The following is a 19,490-nucleotide window of genomic DNA, read 5'->3' as shown; positions in this document are numbered from 1 at the left end:
GCCAGGAAAACAGAAACAGGTTCACCTAAAGGCTTTTTCTCAGTATTTTCTCCAGAAAAGTTTGTGATAGCTATCTCCTCCACCCTAAAACACCCACAGAACTGAGTCATTTGTGGAATACATTTACAGGCACTTCCATTAGAAAATATTCAAAAGAATTCAAATGCATTACAAATAATAAATTATTGTTTTGCTTCCCTGTTTTATTTCTGGATTTTCTCTTTTAAAATGAGAAGTGTCGCATTCCTTTAAAAATATGCCTTTAGGGATTAAAGAATGAATATTACCTGAAGTTTTTTGGGGAAAATACTAGCGCAAGTGCTGACAGCAATTACCGACAGGTGGACTTTTCAAAGGAGTCAACCTCCATGGCCTTACATGAAGATCTCAAGACCCAGTGTAAGCAATGGAACAAAGAGGAGGACAGTTATGTACTTGTTATTTAACCAGTTGTTCTACATTGAAACTAGAGGCTTAAAGTACCCAAGGAATGATATGGGGAGCTACATGATTATCCGCTTGTAATTGAACAAAGTTCTTAAGGAGGCTGCCTGCTGATGAGTGGGAACATTTTGACAGGCAATATGTGAGTTTTGATGCTCTTGAAAAACACTCTGCACGGCATTTGGATGGGCCAGTGAACTGATTGTTAAACTGAATGTGGCTTGTGTCAGCTTTTGTCACAAGAGAAAAGTAATATGTGTTAAACCACTAAATGGTTAACTGCTTATGAATGCATTTTTTTTTTTGAGCTGTAATTGACGTGCAGCATTATATGTTTCAAGTGTGCAACATAGTAAGTCACAAGGTTTAAAGCTTATATTCCATTTATAGTTACTATAAAATATTGATTGTATTCTCTGTGTTGTACAATATATCCTTGTAGTTTATTTATTTTATGCACAGTAATTTGTTCTCAAAGGAGGGGCTGAGCCAAGACTGCAGCCTAGTGGTGAGTCTTATTGTAAGAAGTGGCTGGGCCATTGATGAATGCTGCCTTTGAATTCAGAGTGGGAACACACACACAGACAAGTGTCCTGGTGCCTTTCTTGTGTAGACTGACCTTCAAATTATGTTGTAAGTGGGCTAGAAATGGAGGAAGGATGACTTTAATCAGATTCCTGAAGCTGTTCACTGGATGTAGCATTTTCTACAGGGTCTGAAGCTTCTGATTACATCTCTCAGTTTGTCTCTTTAAAGATGCAGGAACACAACATTGTAAATCAATATACTCCAGTAAAAAAAAAAAAGAAAGAAAGAAAGAAAAAAAGAATAAGTCTAAAGAAAAGTTTAAATAAAAATAATTTTTAAAAAGAGGCAGTAACAGGACCAGTGGACTAATTTCTCCTATTTGCTTGTTTAATCACTTCTACCTTACAGCAGACTTTTAGTTGCTTTTATCTTTGTGATTGAAGAGATTACACTATCTGTAATCCAAATAAAATCTTCATGTAACACGATACTAGATATCATTCTCATTATAATGTTCCGCTTTTTGCAGCCCTGGGGTTTTCGCTGTTGATGATTTGGCTGTGTCACATGGCTTTCAGGATCTTAGTTCCCTGAACAAGGATGGAACCCAGCTCATCTGTAGTGGAAGCTTGGAGTCTTAATCACTAGAACACCAGGGAAGTCCCTTAACGTTCCTTTTATATAGATTTATTTTACCTGCAAAACTGTAGCTATGATTCTTTTTTCTTTGTTTGCTCCTCCAAAATCTTTTTCTGAAAAACTTCATATTTGGGTGTGAAGTCTGATTATTCCTCATGTTATAAATCAGTCTTGTGCTTTTGTAAAGATTATCAAGAGATAATATCATTAGCTTTTAAATTCTTTCTTCACCTCAAGTCTTCCACATTTAATTCAAGTGTATTTTTAGAAGATGTCTTAATTCTTTCAAATTTATATTCTCCTAAGTTTGGAATATATGACTCTGTAGCATTGCCAAAAGCAGATAGCTCACAATTACAAAACTTAGTGAAGTATGTTGAGTACACGAAGCCCCTCTGTCAGTGAAATGATGTCCTCTACATAATTCAAAGGATTTTTTTTTTGGTTTCCAAAGCCACCTTAATGAAATGGTGTTAGATTCTCTTGTGCTCTTTAACACAGCTGACAAGGGCTTGACTTAAACAGGGGGTGGGGGATGGTGAAGCAAGAAATCAGCCTCTGTACTTGATGCAGGAATCTGTGCTGGAATAGTGAGTTATCTGAGAGAGCTTTCTCTTTGCCTACTCCTTTTTGGGGATATATGTTGAGAAGTCTGTTACACAAAGAACACAGTGCCTGACGTGGCACTCTAAAGGCAATCTGCTATTAATGAAAGTTAATGGGACTTGCAACAACATGAATGGAACTGGAGGATGTTATGCTTAGTGAAATAAGTCAGACAGAGATAAGTACTGTATGCTATCACTTAATGTAGAATCTAGAAAATAAACTAGAGAATATCATAAAAATAAACAGACTCAAAGATATAGATGACAAACTAGTGGTTCCCAGTGGGGAGAGAGTAGGGGAGGAGAGCAAGATAGGGGTGGGAGATTAAGAGGCACAAACTAAATAAGACACAAGGATATATTGTACAGCACAGAGAATATAGCCAATATTTTATAATAGCTATAAATGGAGTATAATCCATAAAAATTTTGACTCTGTTACATTGTACACTTGACACTAATATATTATCGCAGATCAATTGTATCTTAATTTTAAAAAGTTTATGGGTAAAACACCTTTCTGTAAACTAATTAATGAAATATTGAGGGCAACAAAATAAGTCTCCCCTCCCCAAGACACTTAATTATACTGTGGAATGAGGAGGCAAGTTAATAAAACAGCACAACAGGTTTCAAAGCTATTTATTTTCAATGAATACTTACAGAAAGCTATGTAAAATGTATGACATGAGACAGTTTTACCCTCAAAATCTTTTTTAAAGCCATGTCTTTAATAATTCATGTTTATTAATTGTTCTTGAAGTAATGTATTAAAAATGAGGATACATTGTATACTGCAAAGTGTGATTATATAAATTTTTATTAACAAAAAATCATGTTGTGTTAAATATGTGTAAGCTACAGTGATCTGAAAGCACCTTAATGGTATCCTTTTTTAAAAAAAAGAAATGCTTATCCTTGAATAATGCCCTAATTCTCATATATAAGCAAAATCTACACGGTTTATTTTTCAGCTCTCAAAGAACTATTTTATGTGGGATTCTAAATGTATCAAAAATAAATATAAGGAGTATTGTGCTATTTTATTTCCTTTTCTAACAACAAAATCTTCACTTGGTGGTTAATGTTACTTTAGATCCATAGGAAAAGCTCCTGGATATGGAATTGTTTACATGCATATTAGAAGTTACAGAATTAGGAGTTTAGATAAAGAAAGACAAAGCAAACAAATTTTGACCCACAAAATCATAAATTTGGGAAGGACAAAAGTTGTAAGAAAAAGGGGTGGAGTAGGTAATTTTTATTTAAATAATAGACATATATAAATGACATGAAAAGAATTGGCATGCTCCTCTTTTTTACTTTATGGGTTTAAATAGATGATTTCCAGGCAAGAATACTGGAGTGGGTAGCTATTCCCTTCCTCCAGGGGATCTTCCCAACTCAGGAATCAAACCTGCATTGCAGGCAGATTCTTTACCATCTAAGCCAACAGTTGTTCAGTTGCCAAGTCATGCCCAACTCTTCACAACCCCAAGGACTGCAGCATGCCAGGCCTCCCTGTCCTTTGCCATCTCCCAGAGTTTGCCCAAGTTCTTGTCCATTATATCATTGATGCCATCCAGCCATCTCATCCTCTGTCACCCTCTTCTCCTTCTGCCTTCAATCTTGCCCAGCATCAGGATCTTTTCCGATGAGTCGGCTGTTCACATCAAGTAACCAAAGTATCGCTTCAGCATCAGTCCTTCAAGTGAGTATTCAGGATTGATCTCCTTGCTGTCCAGGGGATTCTCAAGGGTCTTCTCCAACAGTTCAAAAGCACCAATTTTTCAGTGTTATGTCTTCTTTATTGATTGTCTAGCTCTCACAGCTGTACAGGACTACTGGAAAGACCATAACCTTGCTTATACGGACTTTTCTTGCAAAATGATGTCTTTCCTTTTTAACACACTATCTAGGTTTGTCATAGCTTTCCTGCCGAGAAGCAATCGTCTTCTGATTTCATGGCTTCAGTCACCATCTGCAGTGATTTTAGACTCCAAGAAGAGGAAATCTGTCGCTATTTCTACCTTTTCCCCTTCTATTTGCCATTGATGGGACCAGATGGCATGATCTTAGTTTTTAATATTTAGTTTTAAGCTGGCTCTTTCACTCTCCTCCGTCACTCTCATCAAGGGGCTTGTTAGTTCCTCTTCACTTTCTGCCATTAGAGTGGTATCATCCACATACCAAAGGTTATTGATGTTTCTCCTGCCTATCTTGATTCCAGCTTGTAACTCATCCAGCCCAGCATTTCTCAAAATGTGCTCTGCATATTAGTTAAATAAATTAGAGCCACCAGGGAAGCCCCTAAATAGTAATAGATGGCTAGAAAGAGAACACACACACTCTCCTCCAGTTCTGACATATTTGTATATTTGGCTAAGGTCACACACACTTAATGGAAACCAGCTGGCCACATTTCCTGGCTTACCTCAGTGCGGCTTCTCTTGGCCACCAGAGCTCCTGAAAAGAGGGATTTACAACTGCTAACACCAGCTGCACGAGGCAAGTCTTTCCAGATCTGGAAAGCTTAATTTTGTCTTGTGCTTTGTATACCAAGGACATATATCACTATTTAGGAAGCCCTTAGGAAATATATGGGCTTCCCTGAAAGCTCAGTTGGTAAAGAATTCGCCTGCAATGCAGGAGACCCCAGTTCAATTCCTGGGTTAAGAAGATCCATTGGAGAAAGGATAGGCTGCCCATTCCAGTATTCTTAGGCTTCCCTTGTGGCTCAGCTGGTAAAGAATCTGCCCACAATGCAGGAGACCTGGGTTCAATCCCTGGGTTAGGAAGATCACCTGGAGAAGGGAAGGGTTACCCACTCCAGTATTCTGGCCTGGAAAATTCCATGGACTGTATAGTCCATGGGGTCGCAAAGAGTCAGACATGACTGAGCGACTTTCACTTTTCTTTAGGAAATATATACCCCATTGTAAAAAAAAAAAAAAAAAAATTGACATCTGGGACTCTGGTTTTCTAGTCTAACTCGGTGATGAACTCATTCAGAGGAAAAACTAGACTGAATGCCCAAATATTCACAAGTGGTGTCCAGACTCCAGCTTTCTGGTATCTTGGAGAGCTTGTTTTCCTACCACATACTCTTTCCACCTTCAATCCCATATCCCCAAGGCACTACCCAGAGCAACAAATCAATGGGATAGAGAAATGAATAGTAAATGTATTTACTATTACAAACCGGTAAAGCTTTGCCCTGTGTAAATGTACTTTGTAAAAAAAATTAATTTATTTGATTATGTTGGGTCTTAGTTGTGGCATGATCTTTCATTGTGGTGCACAGGCTTAGTTGCACCGTGGCGTGTGGGGTCTTAGTTCCCTGACCAGGGATTGAACTCATGTCCCTTGCATTGCAAGGTGGATTCTTAACCACTGGACCACAAGCAAAGTCCCTAAATGTATTTTTTATACTACTACAAAATTAAAATGTATGTGGAAAAAAGCATCATAAACTGTACTTTGCCTTTCATGATCAGCAAGAAGATGATTGAAAACGAAGAAAAATTTGTCCCAGTAAATTCTCTTAGTCACATTTTTCTTCCTCCTTAACTATTAGCATAATGTTTGGGATAAGAGTGAAGGGAATAAGTCAAAACTGAGTTCCAGTCTCAGCTTACGTTTCTCTTTGTTCTTGTCACTTGGTGTGAAATACATGGACCAGTGAAGTCAGCATCATGGGGGGACTTGTTACAAATGTAGAATTGCAGTCTACATCTTATATCAACTAAATTAGAATCTGCATTTTAAAAGACCCGTAGGTGATTCACAGCATATTCAGTTTTGATAAACACTGCTTTATGTAACTTTTTGTAACTGAATATCTCTCCTCCTTTGTTTCTCTTTGATCAGATGATGAGGGTGATCTAGATATTGTATAGCAATTTTCGAACTGAAGGGAACCTGTAGTAAGGGTTAGTGGTTTAGGGCATATGGACTATGAAACCATTGTGTCTGGATTTGTTTCCCAATTCTGCCACTTACTAAGTGGGCAGATTATACAGCCTCTTTGTGCCCCAGTTTCCTCACTTGAAAGTAGGAATTTTAATAGTTTCTTCTTCAAAAAGTTGATGTTTATAACTGAGTTTATTATAGATAAAGTAGATTGGCACTTGAGACAGAATAAGCACTATGTAAGTATCAGCTCTCATTATGAGTTAAGATTCTTGACTGATAACATTCTAGAACATATGGTGGTGCCAACTGACTTGAAAGTTACGAGTGAGTATATGTGAAATCTAAAATACAACACAAATGAACTTACTTACAAAACAGACTCACAGACAGGGAACAGACATGTGATTGCCAAGACAGAGGGGGAAGAGGGAGTGTTGGAGTGGGACTTTGAGACTAGCGGATGCAGACTGGTGTATATAGCGTGGATAAACAACAAGATTTTACTGTATAGCACAGGGAACTATATTTAATATCTGTGATAAACCATAATTGAAGAGGACAGATGTATTATATGTATATAATATCCTATATATATATAATACATATATAGCCAATGTGTATTATATCTTCCATAATGGAAAAAGATACATACATGTATTAATATAACTGAATCACTGCTGTGATTCAGCAGAAATCACTGCACTGTACAGCAGAAATTAGCACATTGTAAATCAATTATACTTCAATTAAAAAAAACTTACGTTACTAATTGAGGGTGTTCTATTAGTGGAGTGTGAAAAATTGAGGAGGCTTTATGGAGGAATGGGAATTCAGAATAGTTTTATGGGATAACTAAATTTGGAAATGATTAGAGACAAAAACCTTATGAGTTTTTCAGGTAAAACAAACTTAGAGGCAGTAATGAAGGTTTGAAGAGGGACAGAGAAAATCAAGGATCACGTCTGTTAGGTGCCAGGAACTTTGAGGAGGGAATAGGGTGACTAGGGCAGAGGCTTGTTGGACAGTTGAAAGGCTAAGATTCAGTTCAGTTCAGTCACTCAGTCATGTCCGAGACTTTGCAACCCCATGAAGCGCAGCACGCCAGGCCTCCCTGTCCATCACCAACTCCTGGAGTCCACCCAAACCCATGTCCATCGAGTCAGTGATGCCATCCAGCTATCTCATCTTCTGTCGTCCCCTTCTCCTCCTGCCCTCAATCTTTCGCAGCATCAGGGTCTTTTCAAATGAGTCAGCTCTTTGCATCAGGTGGCCAAAGTACTGCAGTTTCAGCTTCAACATCAGTCCTTCCAATGAACACCCAGGACTGATCACCTTTAGGATGGACTGGTTGAATCTCCTTGCAGTCCAAGGGACCCCCAGAGGCTTCTCCAACACCACAGTTCAAAAGCATCAACTCTTCAGTGCTCAGCCTTCTTCACAGTCCAACTCTCACATCCATACATGACCACTGGGAAAACTATCACCTTGACTAGATGGTCCTTTGTTGGCAAAGTAATGTCTCTGCTTTTTTAATATGCTATCTAGGTTGGTCATAACTTTCCTTCCAAGGAGTAAGCGTCTTTTAATTTCATGGCTGCAATCACCATCTGCAGTGATTTTGGAGCCCAAAAAAATAAAGTCTGACACTGTTTCCACTGTTTCCCCATCTATTTCCCATGAAGTGATGGGACCGGATGCCATGATCTTAGTTTTCTGAATGTTGAGCTTTAAGCCAACTTTTTCACTCTCCACTTTCACTTTCATCAAGAGGCTCTTTAGTCCTTCACTTTCTGCCATAAGGGTGGTGTCATCTGCATATCTGAGGTTATTGATATTTTTCCCAGCAATCTTGATTCCAGCTTGTGTTTCCTCTAGCCCAGCATTTCTCATGATGTACTCTGCATTTAAGTTAAGTAAGCAGGGTGACAATATACAGCCCTGATGTACTCCTTTTCCTATTTGGAACCAGTCTGTTGTTCCATGTCCAGTTCTAACTGTTGCTTCCTGACCTGCATACAGGTTTCTCAAGAGGCAGGTCAGGTGGTCTGGTATTCCCATCTCTTTCAGAATTTTCACAGTTTATTGTGATACACACAGTCAAGGGCTTTGACATAGTCAATAAAGCAGAAATAAATGTTTTTCTAGAACTCTCCTGCTTTTTTGATGATCAAGTGGATGTTGGCAATTTGATCTCTGGTTCCTCTGCCTTTTCTAAATCCATCTCGAACATTTGGAAGTTCACGGTTGATGTATTGCTGAAGCCTGGCTTGGAGAATTTTGAGCATTACTTTACTAGCGTGTGAGATGAGTGCAATTGTGCAGTAGTTTGAGCATTCTTTGGCATTGCCTTTCTTAGGGATTGGAATGAAAACTGACCTTTTCCAGTCCTTTGGCCACTGCTGAGTTTTCCAAATTTGCTGGCATATTGAGTGCAGCACTTTCACAGCATCATGTTTCAGTATTTAAAATAGCTCAACTGGAATTCCATCACCTCCACTAGCTTTGTTCATAGTGATGCTTTCTAAGGCCCACTTGTCTTCACATTCCAGGATGTCTGGCCGTAGGTGAGTGTGAGTGATCACACTATCATGAGTATCTGGGTCATGAAAAATCTTTTTGTACAGTTCTTCTGTGTATTCTTGCCACCTCTTCTTAATATCTTCTGCTTCTGTTAGGTCCATACCATTTCTGCCCTTAATTGAGCCCATCTTTGCATGAAATGTTCCCTTGGCATCTCTAATCTTCTTGAAGAGATCTCTAGTCTTTCCCATTCTATTGTTTTCCTCTATTTTTGCACTGATCACGGAGGAAGGCTTTCTTACTTATATAAAGCTATGTAAAATATATGACGAGATATTTTTACCCTCAAAATCATTTTGAAAACAATGTCTTTAATTGTTGAGGTTTATTAATTGTTCCAGATGTAATGTATTAAAAATGAAGATACGTTGTATACTGGAAAGTAGCATTATGTAAATTTTTATTAACAAAAAAGCATGTTGTGTTAAATATGTATAAACTACAGTGATCTGAAAGCACCTTAATAATATCCTTTAAAAAATGCTTATCTATGATTAGTGCCCTAGTTCACAGATAAGAGAAACCTACAAGGAGCTGTTTTATGTGGCATTCTACATATATCTAAAATAAATATAAGGAGTATTGTTCTATTTTATTTCCTTCTGTAACAACAACAAAAATCTTCACTTGGTGGTTAATGTTACTTTAGATCCTAGGGAAAACCCCTGGATATGAAATTGTTTACATGCATATTCAAATAAGTTACAGAATTAGGACTTTAGGTAAAGAAAGACAAAATAAACAAATTTTGACCCACAAAATCATAGATTTGGGGAAAGTAAAAGTGGTAAGAAAAAGGGGGTGGAGTAGGTAGTTTTTATTTAAATAATAGACATATATAAATGACATGAAAAGAATTGGCATGCTCCTTTATTTTTGCTTTATGGTTTTAAATAGATGATTTCCAGGCAAGAATACTGGAGTGGGTAGCCATTCCTTTCTCCAGGGGATCTTTCCTTCCTTCAGGGGATCAGTCGTGTCCGACTCTGTGCAACCCTATGAATCATAGCCCTCTAGGCTCCTCTGTCCATGGGATTCTCCAGGCAAGACTATCAGAGTGGATTGCAGGGCTTTCCTCCAGGGAATCAGACCTAGGGATCGAACCAGTGTCTCTTACATCTCCTGCATTGACAGGCGGGAACTATAACAGACTGAATTATGGGAAGACAGACAACATAGCCTGCTGTTGTATAACTTACCGTTGTCAATCGGCCTTAAGGTATGCCCATTTCCATTCCCTTTCACTGACTGACTGTGGGCACAAGCCCTACTTTGCACCAGGCATAACCAAGAGGAGGAGACTGGAAGGATAACAGGGGGAGCCAAGCGGGATCGATAGGAAGGATGACCTATCGAAGGATGATCGATAGGAAGACTCCTTTGGGAGTGTCTGATTAATAAAAGATTTGTCTGCTTGAGCTGAACTGAGCTTCAACTTGTCTGTTGGTCTGCACCTTTTAGTCTCACTCCAAATTATTGTTGCAGTGAGACAAGAACTGATGAAGAGAAATAAACCAACCTCACAAAAACAAAGCCAATAATGCTTTTTCCTCTTATTGTATTACTGAGCACTTCACTAGCATCTTACAAAGGTAAAACCTTAAAATTCTAGAATGGAAACATCTTTGTTTTCTTTACATAGTTCAAATTCTTGTGTCTTTCCCATTAATCTAAATGAGTTGCTTTTAGATTAATTATTAATTTGTATTAATAATTAATTAATTATTAGCTTATTTATGAATCAACAAAAGAACTTGAAAGAAAAATAAGTCTCAGATCCTTTATCCCGTCATTTTGTTCCCTGGACAGCATTTGTACTCAGACTCAAAGAAATTTAAGAACAAATGAATCAGGTAGCTTTCAGACTTTTCTACATCCTCCTAGGAGGCAAAAATAATGTTTTTGTCCAGGAAACAGCCCAGCACAATTCAGTATCCATGAGACTATTAACCATCACCAATACTATTTATCAGTCTCTTGCCTTTAATGAAACAGGAGCAGAGAAATTGAGTGGGAGGGGGTATGTGTGTTATCATAATACTGATCCTTGGGTAAAAAGTGCATTTATGAGCAAATCTAGTACTGCCTAGCAACTGTCTCTAGGTGAAAGGTGGCTGGGAGTCGGCCGCGGCTGCCGCCTTTCAGGAGCCATCAGCCTGCCTCTACACACCTCCTGGGATATCTGTTTTGGATGATCTGAATTCCAGTTTTAAGGTAGAATTTTTCTTAGCCACTCTTAATATTAAATATTTTGCTTTTTAGTGACTGGTACAATAAATGTACAATTATTACTTTTAATCCACCTCTGAATATAATGTAAACATGTAGATCTTCTAAACTACACTATAATATGTCTGAAGTCAGGAGCTTCAGTGATTTTTTTAAAATGTTCCTATCTGTTCCTTTTAGGCTTGACACATTCTTCAGTGGTCTAGGATAATAACCCAGATTTACACCCACTTCCAAGAGCATAAGATATGGTGTTAAACATACCCCAGGAACTTTCAGCTCCTCCTGAAAAACCCATCCCTGGCCCCCTTGTATTTCTACATTTCTACTCCTGCTACTGACTGGGATTTATTTTCTTGCTTCTGGCCCTTGCAGCAGGATACAGCTCAGCTAAGAGCAGTGAAGCAGGAGTTTCCAGAGGAACCAAGGGTTACGCCAGAACTTGATGAGGGACAGACAGGCCATCTTAGTGGAGAAGTCTGTCCAGGGAGAAGGATGGTAGTGAATACTGTAGCCTCACACTGCCTGAGTACTTCCTGATACTCCTGGTCGGTCAGTCCCTCTAACCATGTCCAAGCTGCTTATTTCAAGTCCCCATGTGCTTCGTTAAGTACTCACGGCATTCAGTGAAACATCCCTCTGTTCTTCGATCCCTGTGGATGCTTGGAAGTCTCACCCTCTTTCCTAGCCCATTTTCTTACTGCTGCCCAGTCTCCAAATTCAGTTCCACAGGGTCCTCTGAAAGCCCTATTCCTTTGCAAATGCACTTTGCTCTACCTGTTTAGAGTATATTCCATGGCATCTTTATTTCAGACCTTATTCATGTTTCAGCCCCCTCAAACAGAGCCTGCTCTTTGTGCATAACCTTAACCTCATAAACCAGAGCCAGGGGGCAGGTTGTCATTCACTTTAACCGCCTAGGCCACTTCCAGACTTTTCTTACTTTCATGAGAAGCCCTTCTTCATTTGGGAGACAATGTATATAGCATTTAGGATCATGGGATTTGGATTTGAACCCATATTTTGAGATGTTGAGTAGATCACATTACATTCCTGAGTCTCAATTTCCACATCTGAAAAAGGGGAGTTGTGTTTGCAAGGCTATGGAGATTAAATGTACTCATCCTTTTCACAAATCGTTGCTACTTACCCTGTGCTGGGCATTTTTTTCTGAGTACTCAACAAAACAAATCCTTCCCTCATAAAGCTTGTAGTTTCATGAGGCAAGAAAGTTGACTATACACTGATAATTACAAAATCTAATATGGGAGAAAATATAGGGTGTGGTAACAAAGGTTTATTTATAGGTATAGCTTAGATGGTGGAGAGGTGGTCAGGCGGCAAGGTCTGAGGATTTAAAGTGAGATTTAAAGGATTTAAAGCATTTAAAGTGAGAGGAGCAAGACGGGTAGGATATAGGCAGTGGAGCAAAGGAAAGAGAGAGGTTTGTAGGCAGAGGGGACCTTACAGGCGTTTGCAAGAGAGAGTGTGTGTCACAGGGCATGGTTAGAGATGCAGGCAGGGCACACCGTTTGTGGGACCCGAATGTGAAGGCCAGATGAAGGAGTTTCAATTTCATTTTAAATGTAATGAGAAGCAATGATTTTACGTAAGGGTGTAACACGATTTATGCAGGTAAAAAATGTCTCTGAGGGCAGCATTTAGAATAGTACCTATTCAGTAATTGCAGTTACATTCACGTAGGCTTTGCTCTGTAGTATTTATTGAGTGCAGTCTCCCTGGGTCACAGTGTTTCTCTCTAACCCAGACTCCTGCTGCCTTCTGTTGATAAGCTCAGCTTCTTCTCCTATTTCAGAGCGCCTGACATCCTCAACTCCAGGGGCTCCCCTACAGGAGACATATGCCAGTAAACTCCTGACCACAATTTCTGACTTTCCAATTCCTGCCACACTTACCCATGTCCAGGCCTCCAGGATGGTAGGAGATAAGGAAAGGAAGATAGGCCAGGGCCAGCTTGTGAAGGGTTGCTTTGAGGCTAAGGAACTTGAGATTTATCCTACAAGCATAACAGCGCAGCTCTGATACTGGGACTTGCTGCTGCCTGTGCTTGCTCTTCCAGGGCCTTCTTCAAGCTCCTAGTCATGCTTTAGAGTCTGGCTTGTGGCTCAGACGGTAAAGAGTCTGCCTGCAAAGAAGGAGAACGAGATTCCTGGGGTGGGAAGATCCTCTGGAGAAGGGAATGGCTACCCAGTCCAGTATTCTTGCCTGGGAAATACCCTGACAGAGGAATCTGGTGCAGGCTGTAGCCCACAGAGTCTGAACATGATTGAGCTACTAACACTTTCGTTTCACTTTTGGCTTTTGTCTTTTCTAGGAAAACTGCCTTGGCAAAGAAGTAGTTAATCATGTTACATATTGCATATAGTTTTTGGTGATCTTACACTGCATAATCGGAGAAGGCAATGGCACCCCACTCCAGTACTCTTGCCTGGAAAATCCCATGGACGGAGGAGCATGGTAGGCTGCAGTCCATGGGGTCGCTAAAGGTCGGACACGACTGAGCAACTTCACTTTCACTTTTCACTTTCATGCATTGGAGAAGGAAATGGCAACCCACTCCAGTGTTCTTGCCTGGAGAATCCCAGGGACGGGGGAGCCTGGTGGGCTGCCGTCTATGGGGTCGCACAGAGTCGGACATGACTGAAGTGACTTAGCAGCAGCAACACTACATAATCAATGTTTTTTTGGTGTGTGTTCTTCCCTATAAGACCACCAACTCCTTGAGAGCAAGAACTTGTATTCTTATTGCATCCTCAGTACCTGACGTAAGTGATTTCATTAAAATTTGATTTTGTCAAGTTTTTTGAGTTTTCAGTTTCCACTAAAAGGAAAATACCCTAATAAAAGATTGGCACATTGAAAGTAAAGATTGGTAATTTCCTCATATAATTCTCTAAAACTGTGTTACTTTGCTAAAGTTTATCCAGATATCTTTGCTCTAAAAATTGGCAGGAAGTTTTAAGAAAACTTTATATTTTTATTTTTTTAATTTGATTCAGTCAGTTCAGTTGCTAAGTCATATATGACTCTTTGCAACCCCATGGACTGCAGCCCACCAGGCTTCTCTGTCCATGGGATTTCCCAGGCAAGAATATTGGAGTGGGTTGCCATTTCCTTCTCCAGAAAATAACAGTTTTCTATTGAAAAGAAGTTATGTAAATGCAGTCAATTTTATTTATAATTTATTTAATTTGTTGTTGTTCAGTCACTCAGTCATGTCTGACTCCCTGCTGCCCAATGGACTGCAGCACACCAGGCTGCTGTCTTCATTACTATCTCCCAGAGTTTGCTCAGATTCATGTCCATTGAGTTGATGATACTATGCCAAGGAATTGGAACTTCAGCTTCAGCATCAGTCTTTCAGTGGATATTCAGGACTGATCTCCTTTAGGATGGACTGGTTGGATCTCCTTGCAGTCCAAGGGACTCTCAAGAGTCTTCTCCAACACCACAGTTCAAAAGCATCAATTCTTCAGCACTCAGTTTTCTTTATATGAAAGTTTTCTCAACTCTCACATCCATACATGACTACAGGAAAAACCATTGTCAGCAAGGTAATGTCTCTGCTTTTTAATATACTGTCTAGGTCTGTCATAGCTTTTCTTCCAAGGAGCAAGCATCTTTTAATTTCATGACTGCAGTCACCATCTGCAGCAGTTTTGGAGGCTCAGAAAATAAAGTCTGTCACTGTTTCCAGTATTTCCCTATCTATTTGCCATGAAATGATGGGACCAGATACCATGATCTTAGTTTTTTGAATGTTGAGTTTTAAGCCAGCTTTTTCACTCTCCTCTCTCATCTTCATCAAGAAGCTCTTTAGTTCCTCTTTGCTTTCTGCCATAAGGGTGGTGTCATCTGCATATCTGAGGTTATTGCTATTTCTCCTGGCAATCTTGATTCCACCTTGTCCTTCATCCAGCCTGGCATTTCACATGATGTATTCTGCGTATAAGTTAAATTAAATAAGCAGGGTGAAAGTATACACCCTTAACGTACTCCTTTCCCAAGTTGGAGCCAATCTGTTCCATGTCTGGTTCTAGCTGTTGCTTCTTGACCTCTATACAGATTTCTCAGGAGGCAGATAAGGTAATCTGGTATTCCCATCTCTTGAAGAATTTTCCACAGTTTGTTGTGACCCACACAGTCAAAAGCTTTAGTGTAGTCAGTGAAGGAGAAGTAGATGTTTTTCTGGAACTCTCTTGCTTTTTTGATGATCCAACAGATGTTGACGATTTGATCTCTGGTTCCTCAGCTTTTTCTAAATCCAGCTTGAACTTCTGGAAGTTCTCAGGTCATGTACTGTTGAAAGCTAGCTTGGAAATCTTGAGCATTATTTTGCTAGTGTGTGAGATGAGTACAATTGTGTGTTTGAACATTCTTTGGCATTGCCTTTCTTTGGGATTGGAATGAAAACTGACCTTTTCCAGGCCACTGCTGAGTTTTCCAAATTTATCGGTGTATCAAGTGCAGCACTTTCACAGCATCATCTTTTAGGATTTGAAGTAGCTCAGCTGGAATTCCATCACCTCCACTAGCTTTGTTCGTAGTGATGCTTCCTAAGGCCTAGTTGACTTTGGACTCCAGGACATCTGGCTCTAGTTGAGTGATCACACCATTGTGGTTTTCTGGGTCATTAAGATCTTTTTTGTATAGTTCTTTTGTGTATTCTTACCACCTCTTCTTAATATCTTCTGCTTCTGTTAGGTCCATACCATTTCTGTTTTTTATTGTGCCCATCTTTGCATGAAAATTTCCCTTGGTATCTCTAATTTTTTTAGAGATTTCTAGTCTTTCCCATTCTATTATTTTCCTCTGTTTCTTTGCATTGATCACCAGGAAGGCTTTCTTATCTCTGCTTGTTATTCTTTGGAACTCTGCATTCAGATGGATATATCTTTCCTTTCCTCCTTTGTGTTCTGCTTCTCTTATTTTCTCATCTATTTATAAGGCCTCCTCAGACAACCACTTTGCCTTTTTGCATTTCTTCTTCTTGGGGATGATTTTGATCACTGCCTCCTGTACAATGTTACAAACGCCTGTCCATGGTTCTCCAGGCAGTCTGTCTATCAGATCTAATCCCTTGATTTATTTGTCACTTCCACCGTATAATCATAAGGGTGTATTGATTTCGATCATACCTGAATGGTCTAGCGGTTTTCCCTACTTTCTTCAATTTACGTCTGAATTTAAAATATCAGTTTATTGAAGTCTCATTCCTACCTATGCCATCTCACCTTTTTCCTCCAGCTACACTAGATTGCCTTTTTTTATTAGTTTACCTGTTGTCCTTTCAGTATTTCTTTATGCAAAAACAAGCGAATATGAATGTATTTTTATATAAAGATTGTCTTGTGCTCTTTCACTCATTGGTATCTGACTCTTGGTGACCCCCGTGGACTGCAGCCCGCCAGGCTCCTCTGTCCATGGAGGTTTCCAGGCAAGGATACTAGAGTGGGTTGCCATTTCCTCCTCCAGGGGATCTTCCTGACCCAAGGATCGAACCTGCCTCTCCTGTGTTTCCTGCAGTACATAGCCTAAAATATACACACACTTTAATTCTTCACTTTTTTTAACATGAAAATTTATCCTAGAGATATTTCCAAGTCAGTAGTTGATACAGATATTCCTTAGTCATTCTTGTGGGTGCAGAATTTTTTATATACCATGATTTATTCAGGTAGTCCCATACTGCTGGATGCTGCATTCTAGTCTTTTGCTTTTACAAACAATTCTGCAAAAAATAAACCGTCATTTCAAATTAGCACGGATATATAGTTAGGCACACATGTGTATAAGTTTGTATGTGTATGCATGTTACACACAGTATCTGTATCTTCCTATGTTATGTACACACACACACACACACACGGGCTTCCCAGGCGGTACAGTGGTAAAGAATCTGCCTGCCAATGCTGGAGACTCAGGAGATGTGGGTTTGATCCCTGGGTTGGGAAGATCCTCTCAAGAAGGAAATGGCTACCCACTTCAGAATCCTTCCCTGGAGAATCCTGTGGACAGAGGAGGCTGGCAAGCAATAGTCCATGGGGTTGCAGAGAGTCAGACATGACAGAGAACACGCAGCAGCAAAATAAATCTCTTACACATATGTATGAGATTCTTAAGATTTAGACAGTTACATCAAGAGTAAATGCATCTGAGATTTTGATTGATAATTCCAGAAATTCTTTCCTAATGGTTATTTCTGCATCTACCAACAATGTTTGAAAGTGTCCATTTCTCCATAACCTCCTCTCCAACAGCATGTTATAACATTTTTGCATTTTGCCAATCTGATGGTTAAGCAGTTATATCTCAGAGTAATATTAATTCGCATTTTTACTAGTGAAGTTAGCACCATTTTAGATGCTATTGATTTAGTGGCTATGCCATTGGGTTTTTTTCTGTGACTTGTCCATTCATAACTTTTGGTTACTTTTCTATAAAGTTAGTCATTTTCTTCTCTATTCCTAAAAGTTTTTAATGTATATTGAGAATGTAAGCATTTGGTCTGTGCTATGAGTTGGAGATATCTTGCCTATTTTGTTATGTTTGTTTTTAACTCTGCTAATGGTGTATTTTTGACATGCAGAAGTGTTGATTTCATTTATATTTACTTTTAACTGTTAGCTTTTCCAAAATTTGAGTCACAGTTAAATAGTTATGATAGGCCCTGGGCCCAGAAGGGTGATGCGGCTGGGGCTTTGCCGGCCTCACTATGTCTGCCATTTTCAATTTTCAGAGTCTGTTGGCTGTAATCTTGCTGCTTATATGTACCTATGCTTATATCCGATTCTTGGCACCCAGCCTCCTGGACAGAAATAAAACTGGGTTGTTGGGTATATTTTGGAAGTGTGCCAGAATTGGTGAACGGAAGAGTCCTTATGTTGCAGTGTGCTGATCGTGATGGCCTTCAACATCCTTTTCATACAGTAGCTTGGAAAAATGCCAGAATTCTTCGGTCGCCATCATATTTAAATATGACAAAAAAGAACTGATCTGCCGAAAATAGTGGAAAGAATGGTTAACCCTTTTATCTCTGAACATTGAATGAGCTACACTTTCAGCTGCTGTTCTCTATTTTTGTTATTGGACCAATGTTCTATATAAATAATTAGGATGTAACATTTAATACTCAGAGTTGAAATGTGTCTGTAACAATCAACCTCAGTAATGTTGCTACAATATTACATTCTGCGCACGTCATTCTGTTGTGCTAGATACCAGTTTTTAGTGAGGTATCTTTAAGGCCCATAGTAGAAAACAAAATTGGTAAATTATTCAAGTTCCTTTCACTGTGATTTAGAAATGATAAATCTTTATAGAATGAGACCTTTAAAAAAAAAAAAAGAATGAGACCTTTTTTCGGACTAGCTTTTTTATTGGGGGGAAAAAAAAGGTTCAATTTGTGTTGGTAAGGATTGCATTCATATTTATAAGGATTGCATTCATATTTAATAATGCTGGCTTTCCTCTGGCCATACCATTTTGAGCATTAACCAGAGTACCTCTACTTTTAGCAATCTGTAGTTTATTACAGGTGTTTAAACTATTTAAAACAAGCTTATGTAGTTCTTAAGGAAGAAGATAGATGTGACTTAAGAGAAAATGTTAAGACTATTGGGAAAATGCTCCTATTTAACATAAAATAATTCAGAATACCTGACTGGTGTTATTATCTCTGAAACCTCTGGTTAAGTATGGATAAATGTCTTAAGCAAAAATTTGACCAGCTGTCATTCTCCAAATAAGACTACATACTTGGAGTAAAAAGAGCTAAGCAGAACAATTACAGAATGATAATCTTGGATGTGTTTTTCATTCTTTTTAGTGTTAGGTCTGTACATTTTTAATTACCCCAAAATACAAACTGTATTTTTGTTTTTTTAATAAAAATAAATAAATAGTTGTGATAAAATACTTTCCCAAGGTTATAATAAAAATCACCTTTGCTGTTTTCTAATACTTCTAAATTTCATTTTCTTACATTTAAATCTTTGATCCATTTGGATCTATTTGTTTAACTTGATACATAGCATCAGTATGGAATCTGCCTTATTTTTTCCAACTTGCTACCCAGTTTTCCCAATACTGTTTATTAAAAAGTCTTTCTTTACTGTTTGATTTGATGTGCAGTGTTCACAGTTCACTAAATTCCCATAGGTATTCACGTCTATCTCTGGACTTTCTTTCCTATTTGATTAGTCTGTCTTTTCATGAGCCAATCCTATAATTTAATGATTGATGCATTATAGTATTTTTACACTGGTAGGAGTTAGTACCTTTATTGTTCATTATCAGAATTTTCCAGATCATTCTTCTTTGATCATTTATTTTTTCCTGTGCACTTTAAAATTGGTTTATCTAGTTCCAGAAAATAATCCATATTTTTACTGTTTGTTCTTTGATAATTTAAAAATATCACACATTGCTTTATGATATTGTCTTCCCATTAAAGAACACAATACATCTTTACATTAATCTAAGTTAAATTGTCTTCACTGCAATATAATTGACACATAAAATTTA

The 19,490-nt window shown here is 38.6% G+C and overlaps 2 protein-coding genes across 4 annotated transcripts in view; both read left to right on the top strand.

Annotated features, from left to right (window-relative positions):
• The first annotated feature begins 6,412 nt into the window (after window positions 1-6,412).
• The window catches only part of C2H2orf88 (chromosome 2 C2orf88 homolog), an 80,898-nt gene continuing 67,820 nt past the window's right edge, over window positions 6,413-19,490 (top strand). The window contains 1 exon segment of one of the 3 annotated variants that reach the window (NM_001076991.2): window positions 6,413-6,458. The gene's annotated coding sequence lies outside the window, so the exon portion shown is untranslated. 3 annotated transcript variants of the gene reach the window in all.
• On the top strand, window positions 17,615-18,690 carry LOC132342936 (protein kish-A-like). Its single transcript, XM_059877767.1, has one exon. It carries the CDS (start codon window positions 17,680-17,682, stop codon window positions 17,860-17,862), a length of 183 nt encoding a protein of 60 aa, XP_059733750.1. The 5' UTR covers window positions 17,615-17,679; the 3' UTR covers window positions 17,863-18,690.

This window comes from Bos taurus, chromosome 2 (assembly GCF_002263795.3).
Source record: "Bos taurus isolate L1 Dominette 01449 registration number 42190680 breed Hereford chromosome 2, ARS-UCD2.0, whole genome shotgun sequence".
NCBI classification, from domain to species: Eukaryota; Metazoa; Chordata; class Mammalia; order Artiodactyla; family Bovidae; genus Bos; species Bos taurus.
The sequence above is the reverse complement of the archived record's forward strand: the minus strand, read 5'-3'. Positions and strand labels throughout refer to the sequence as shown.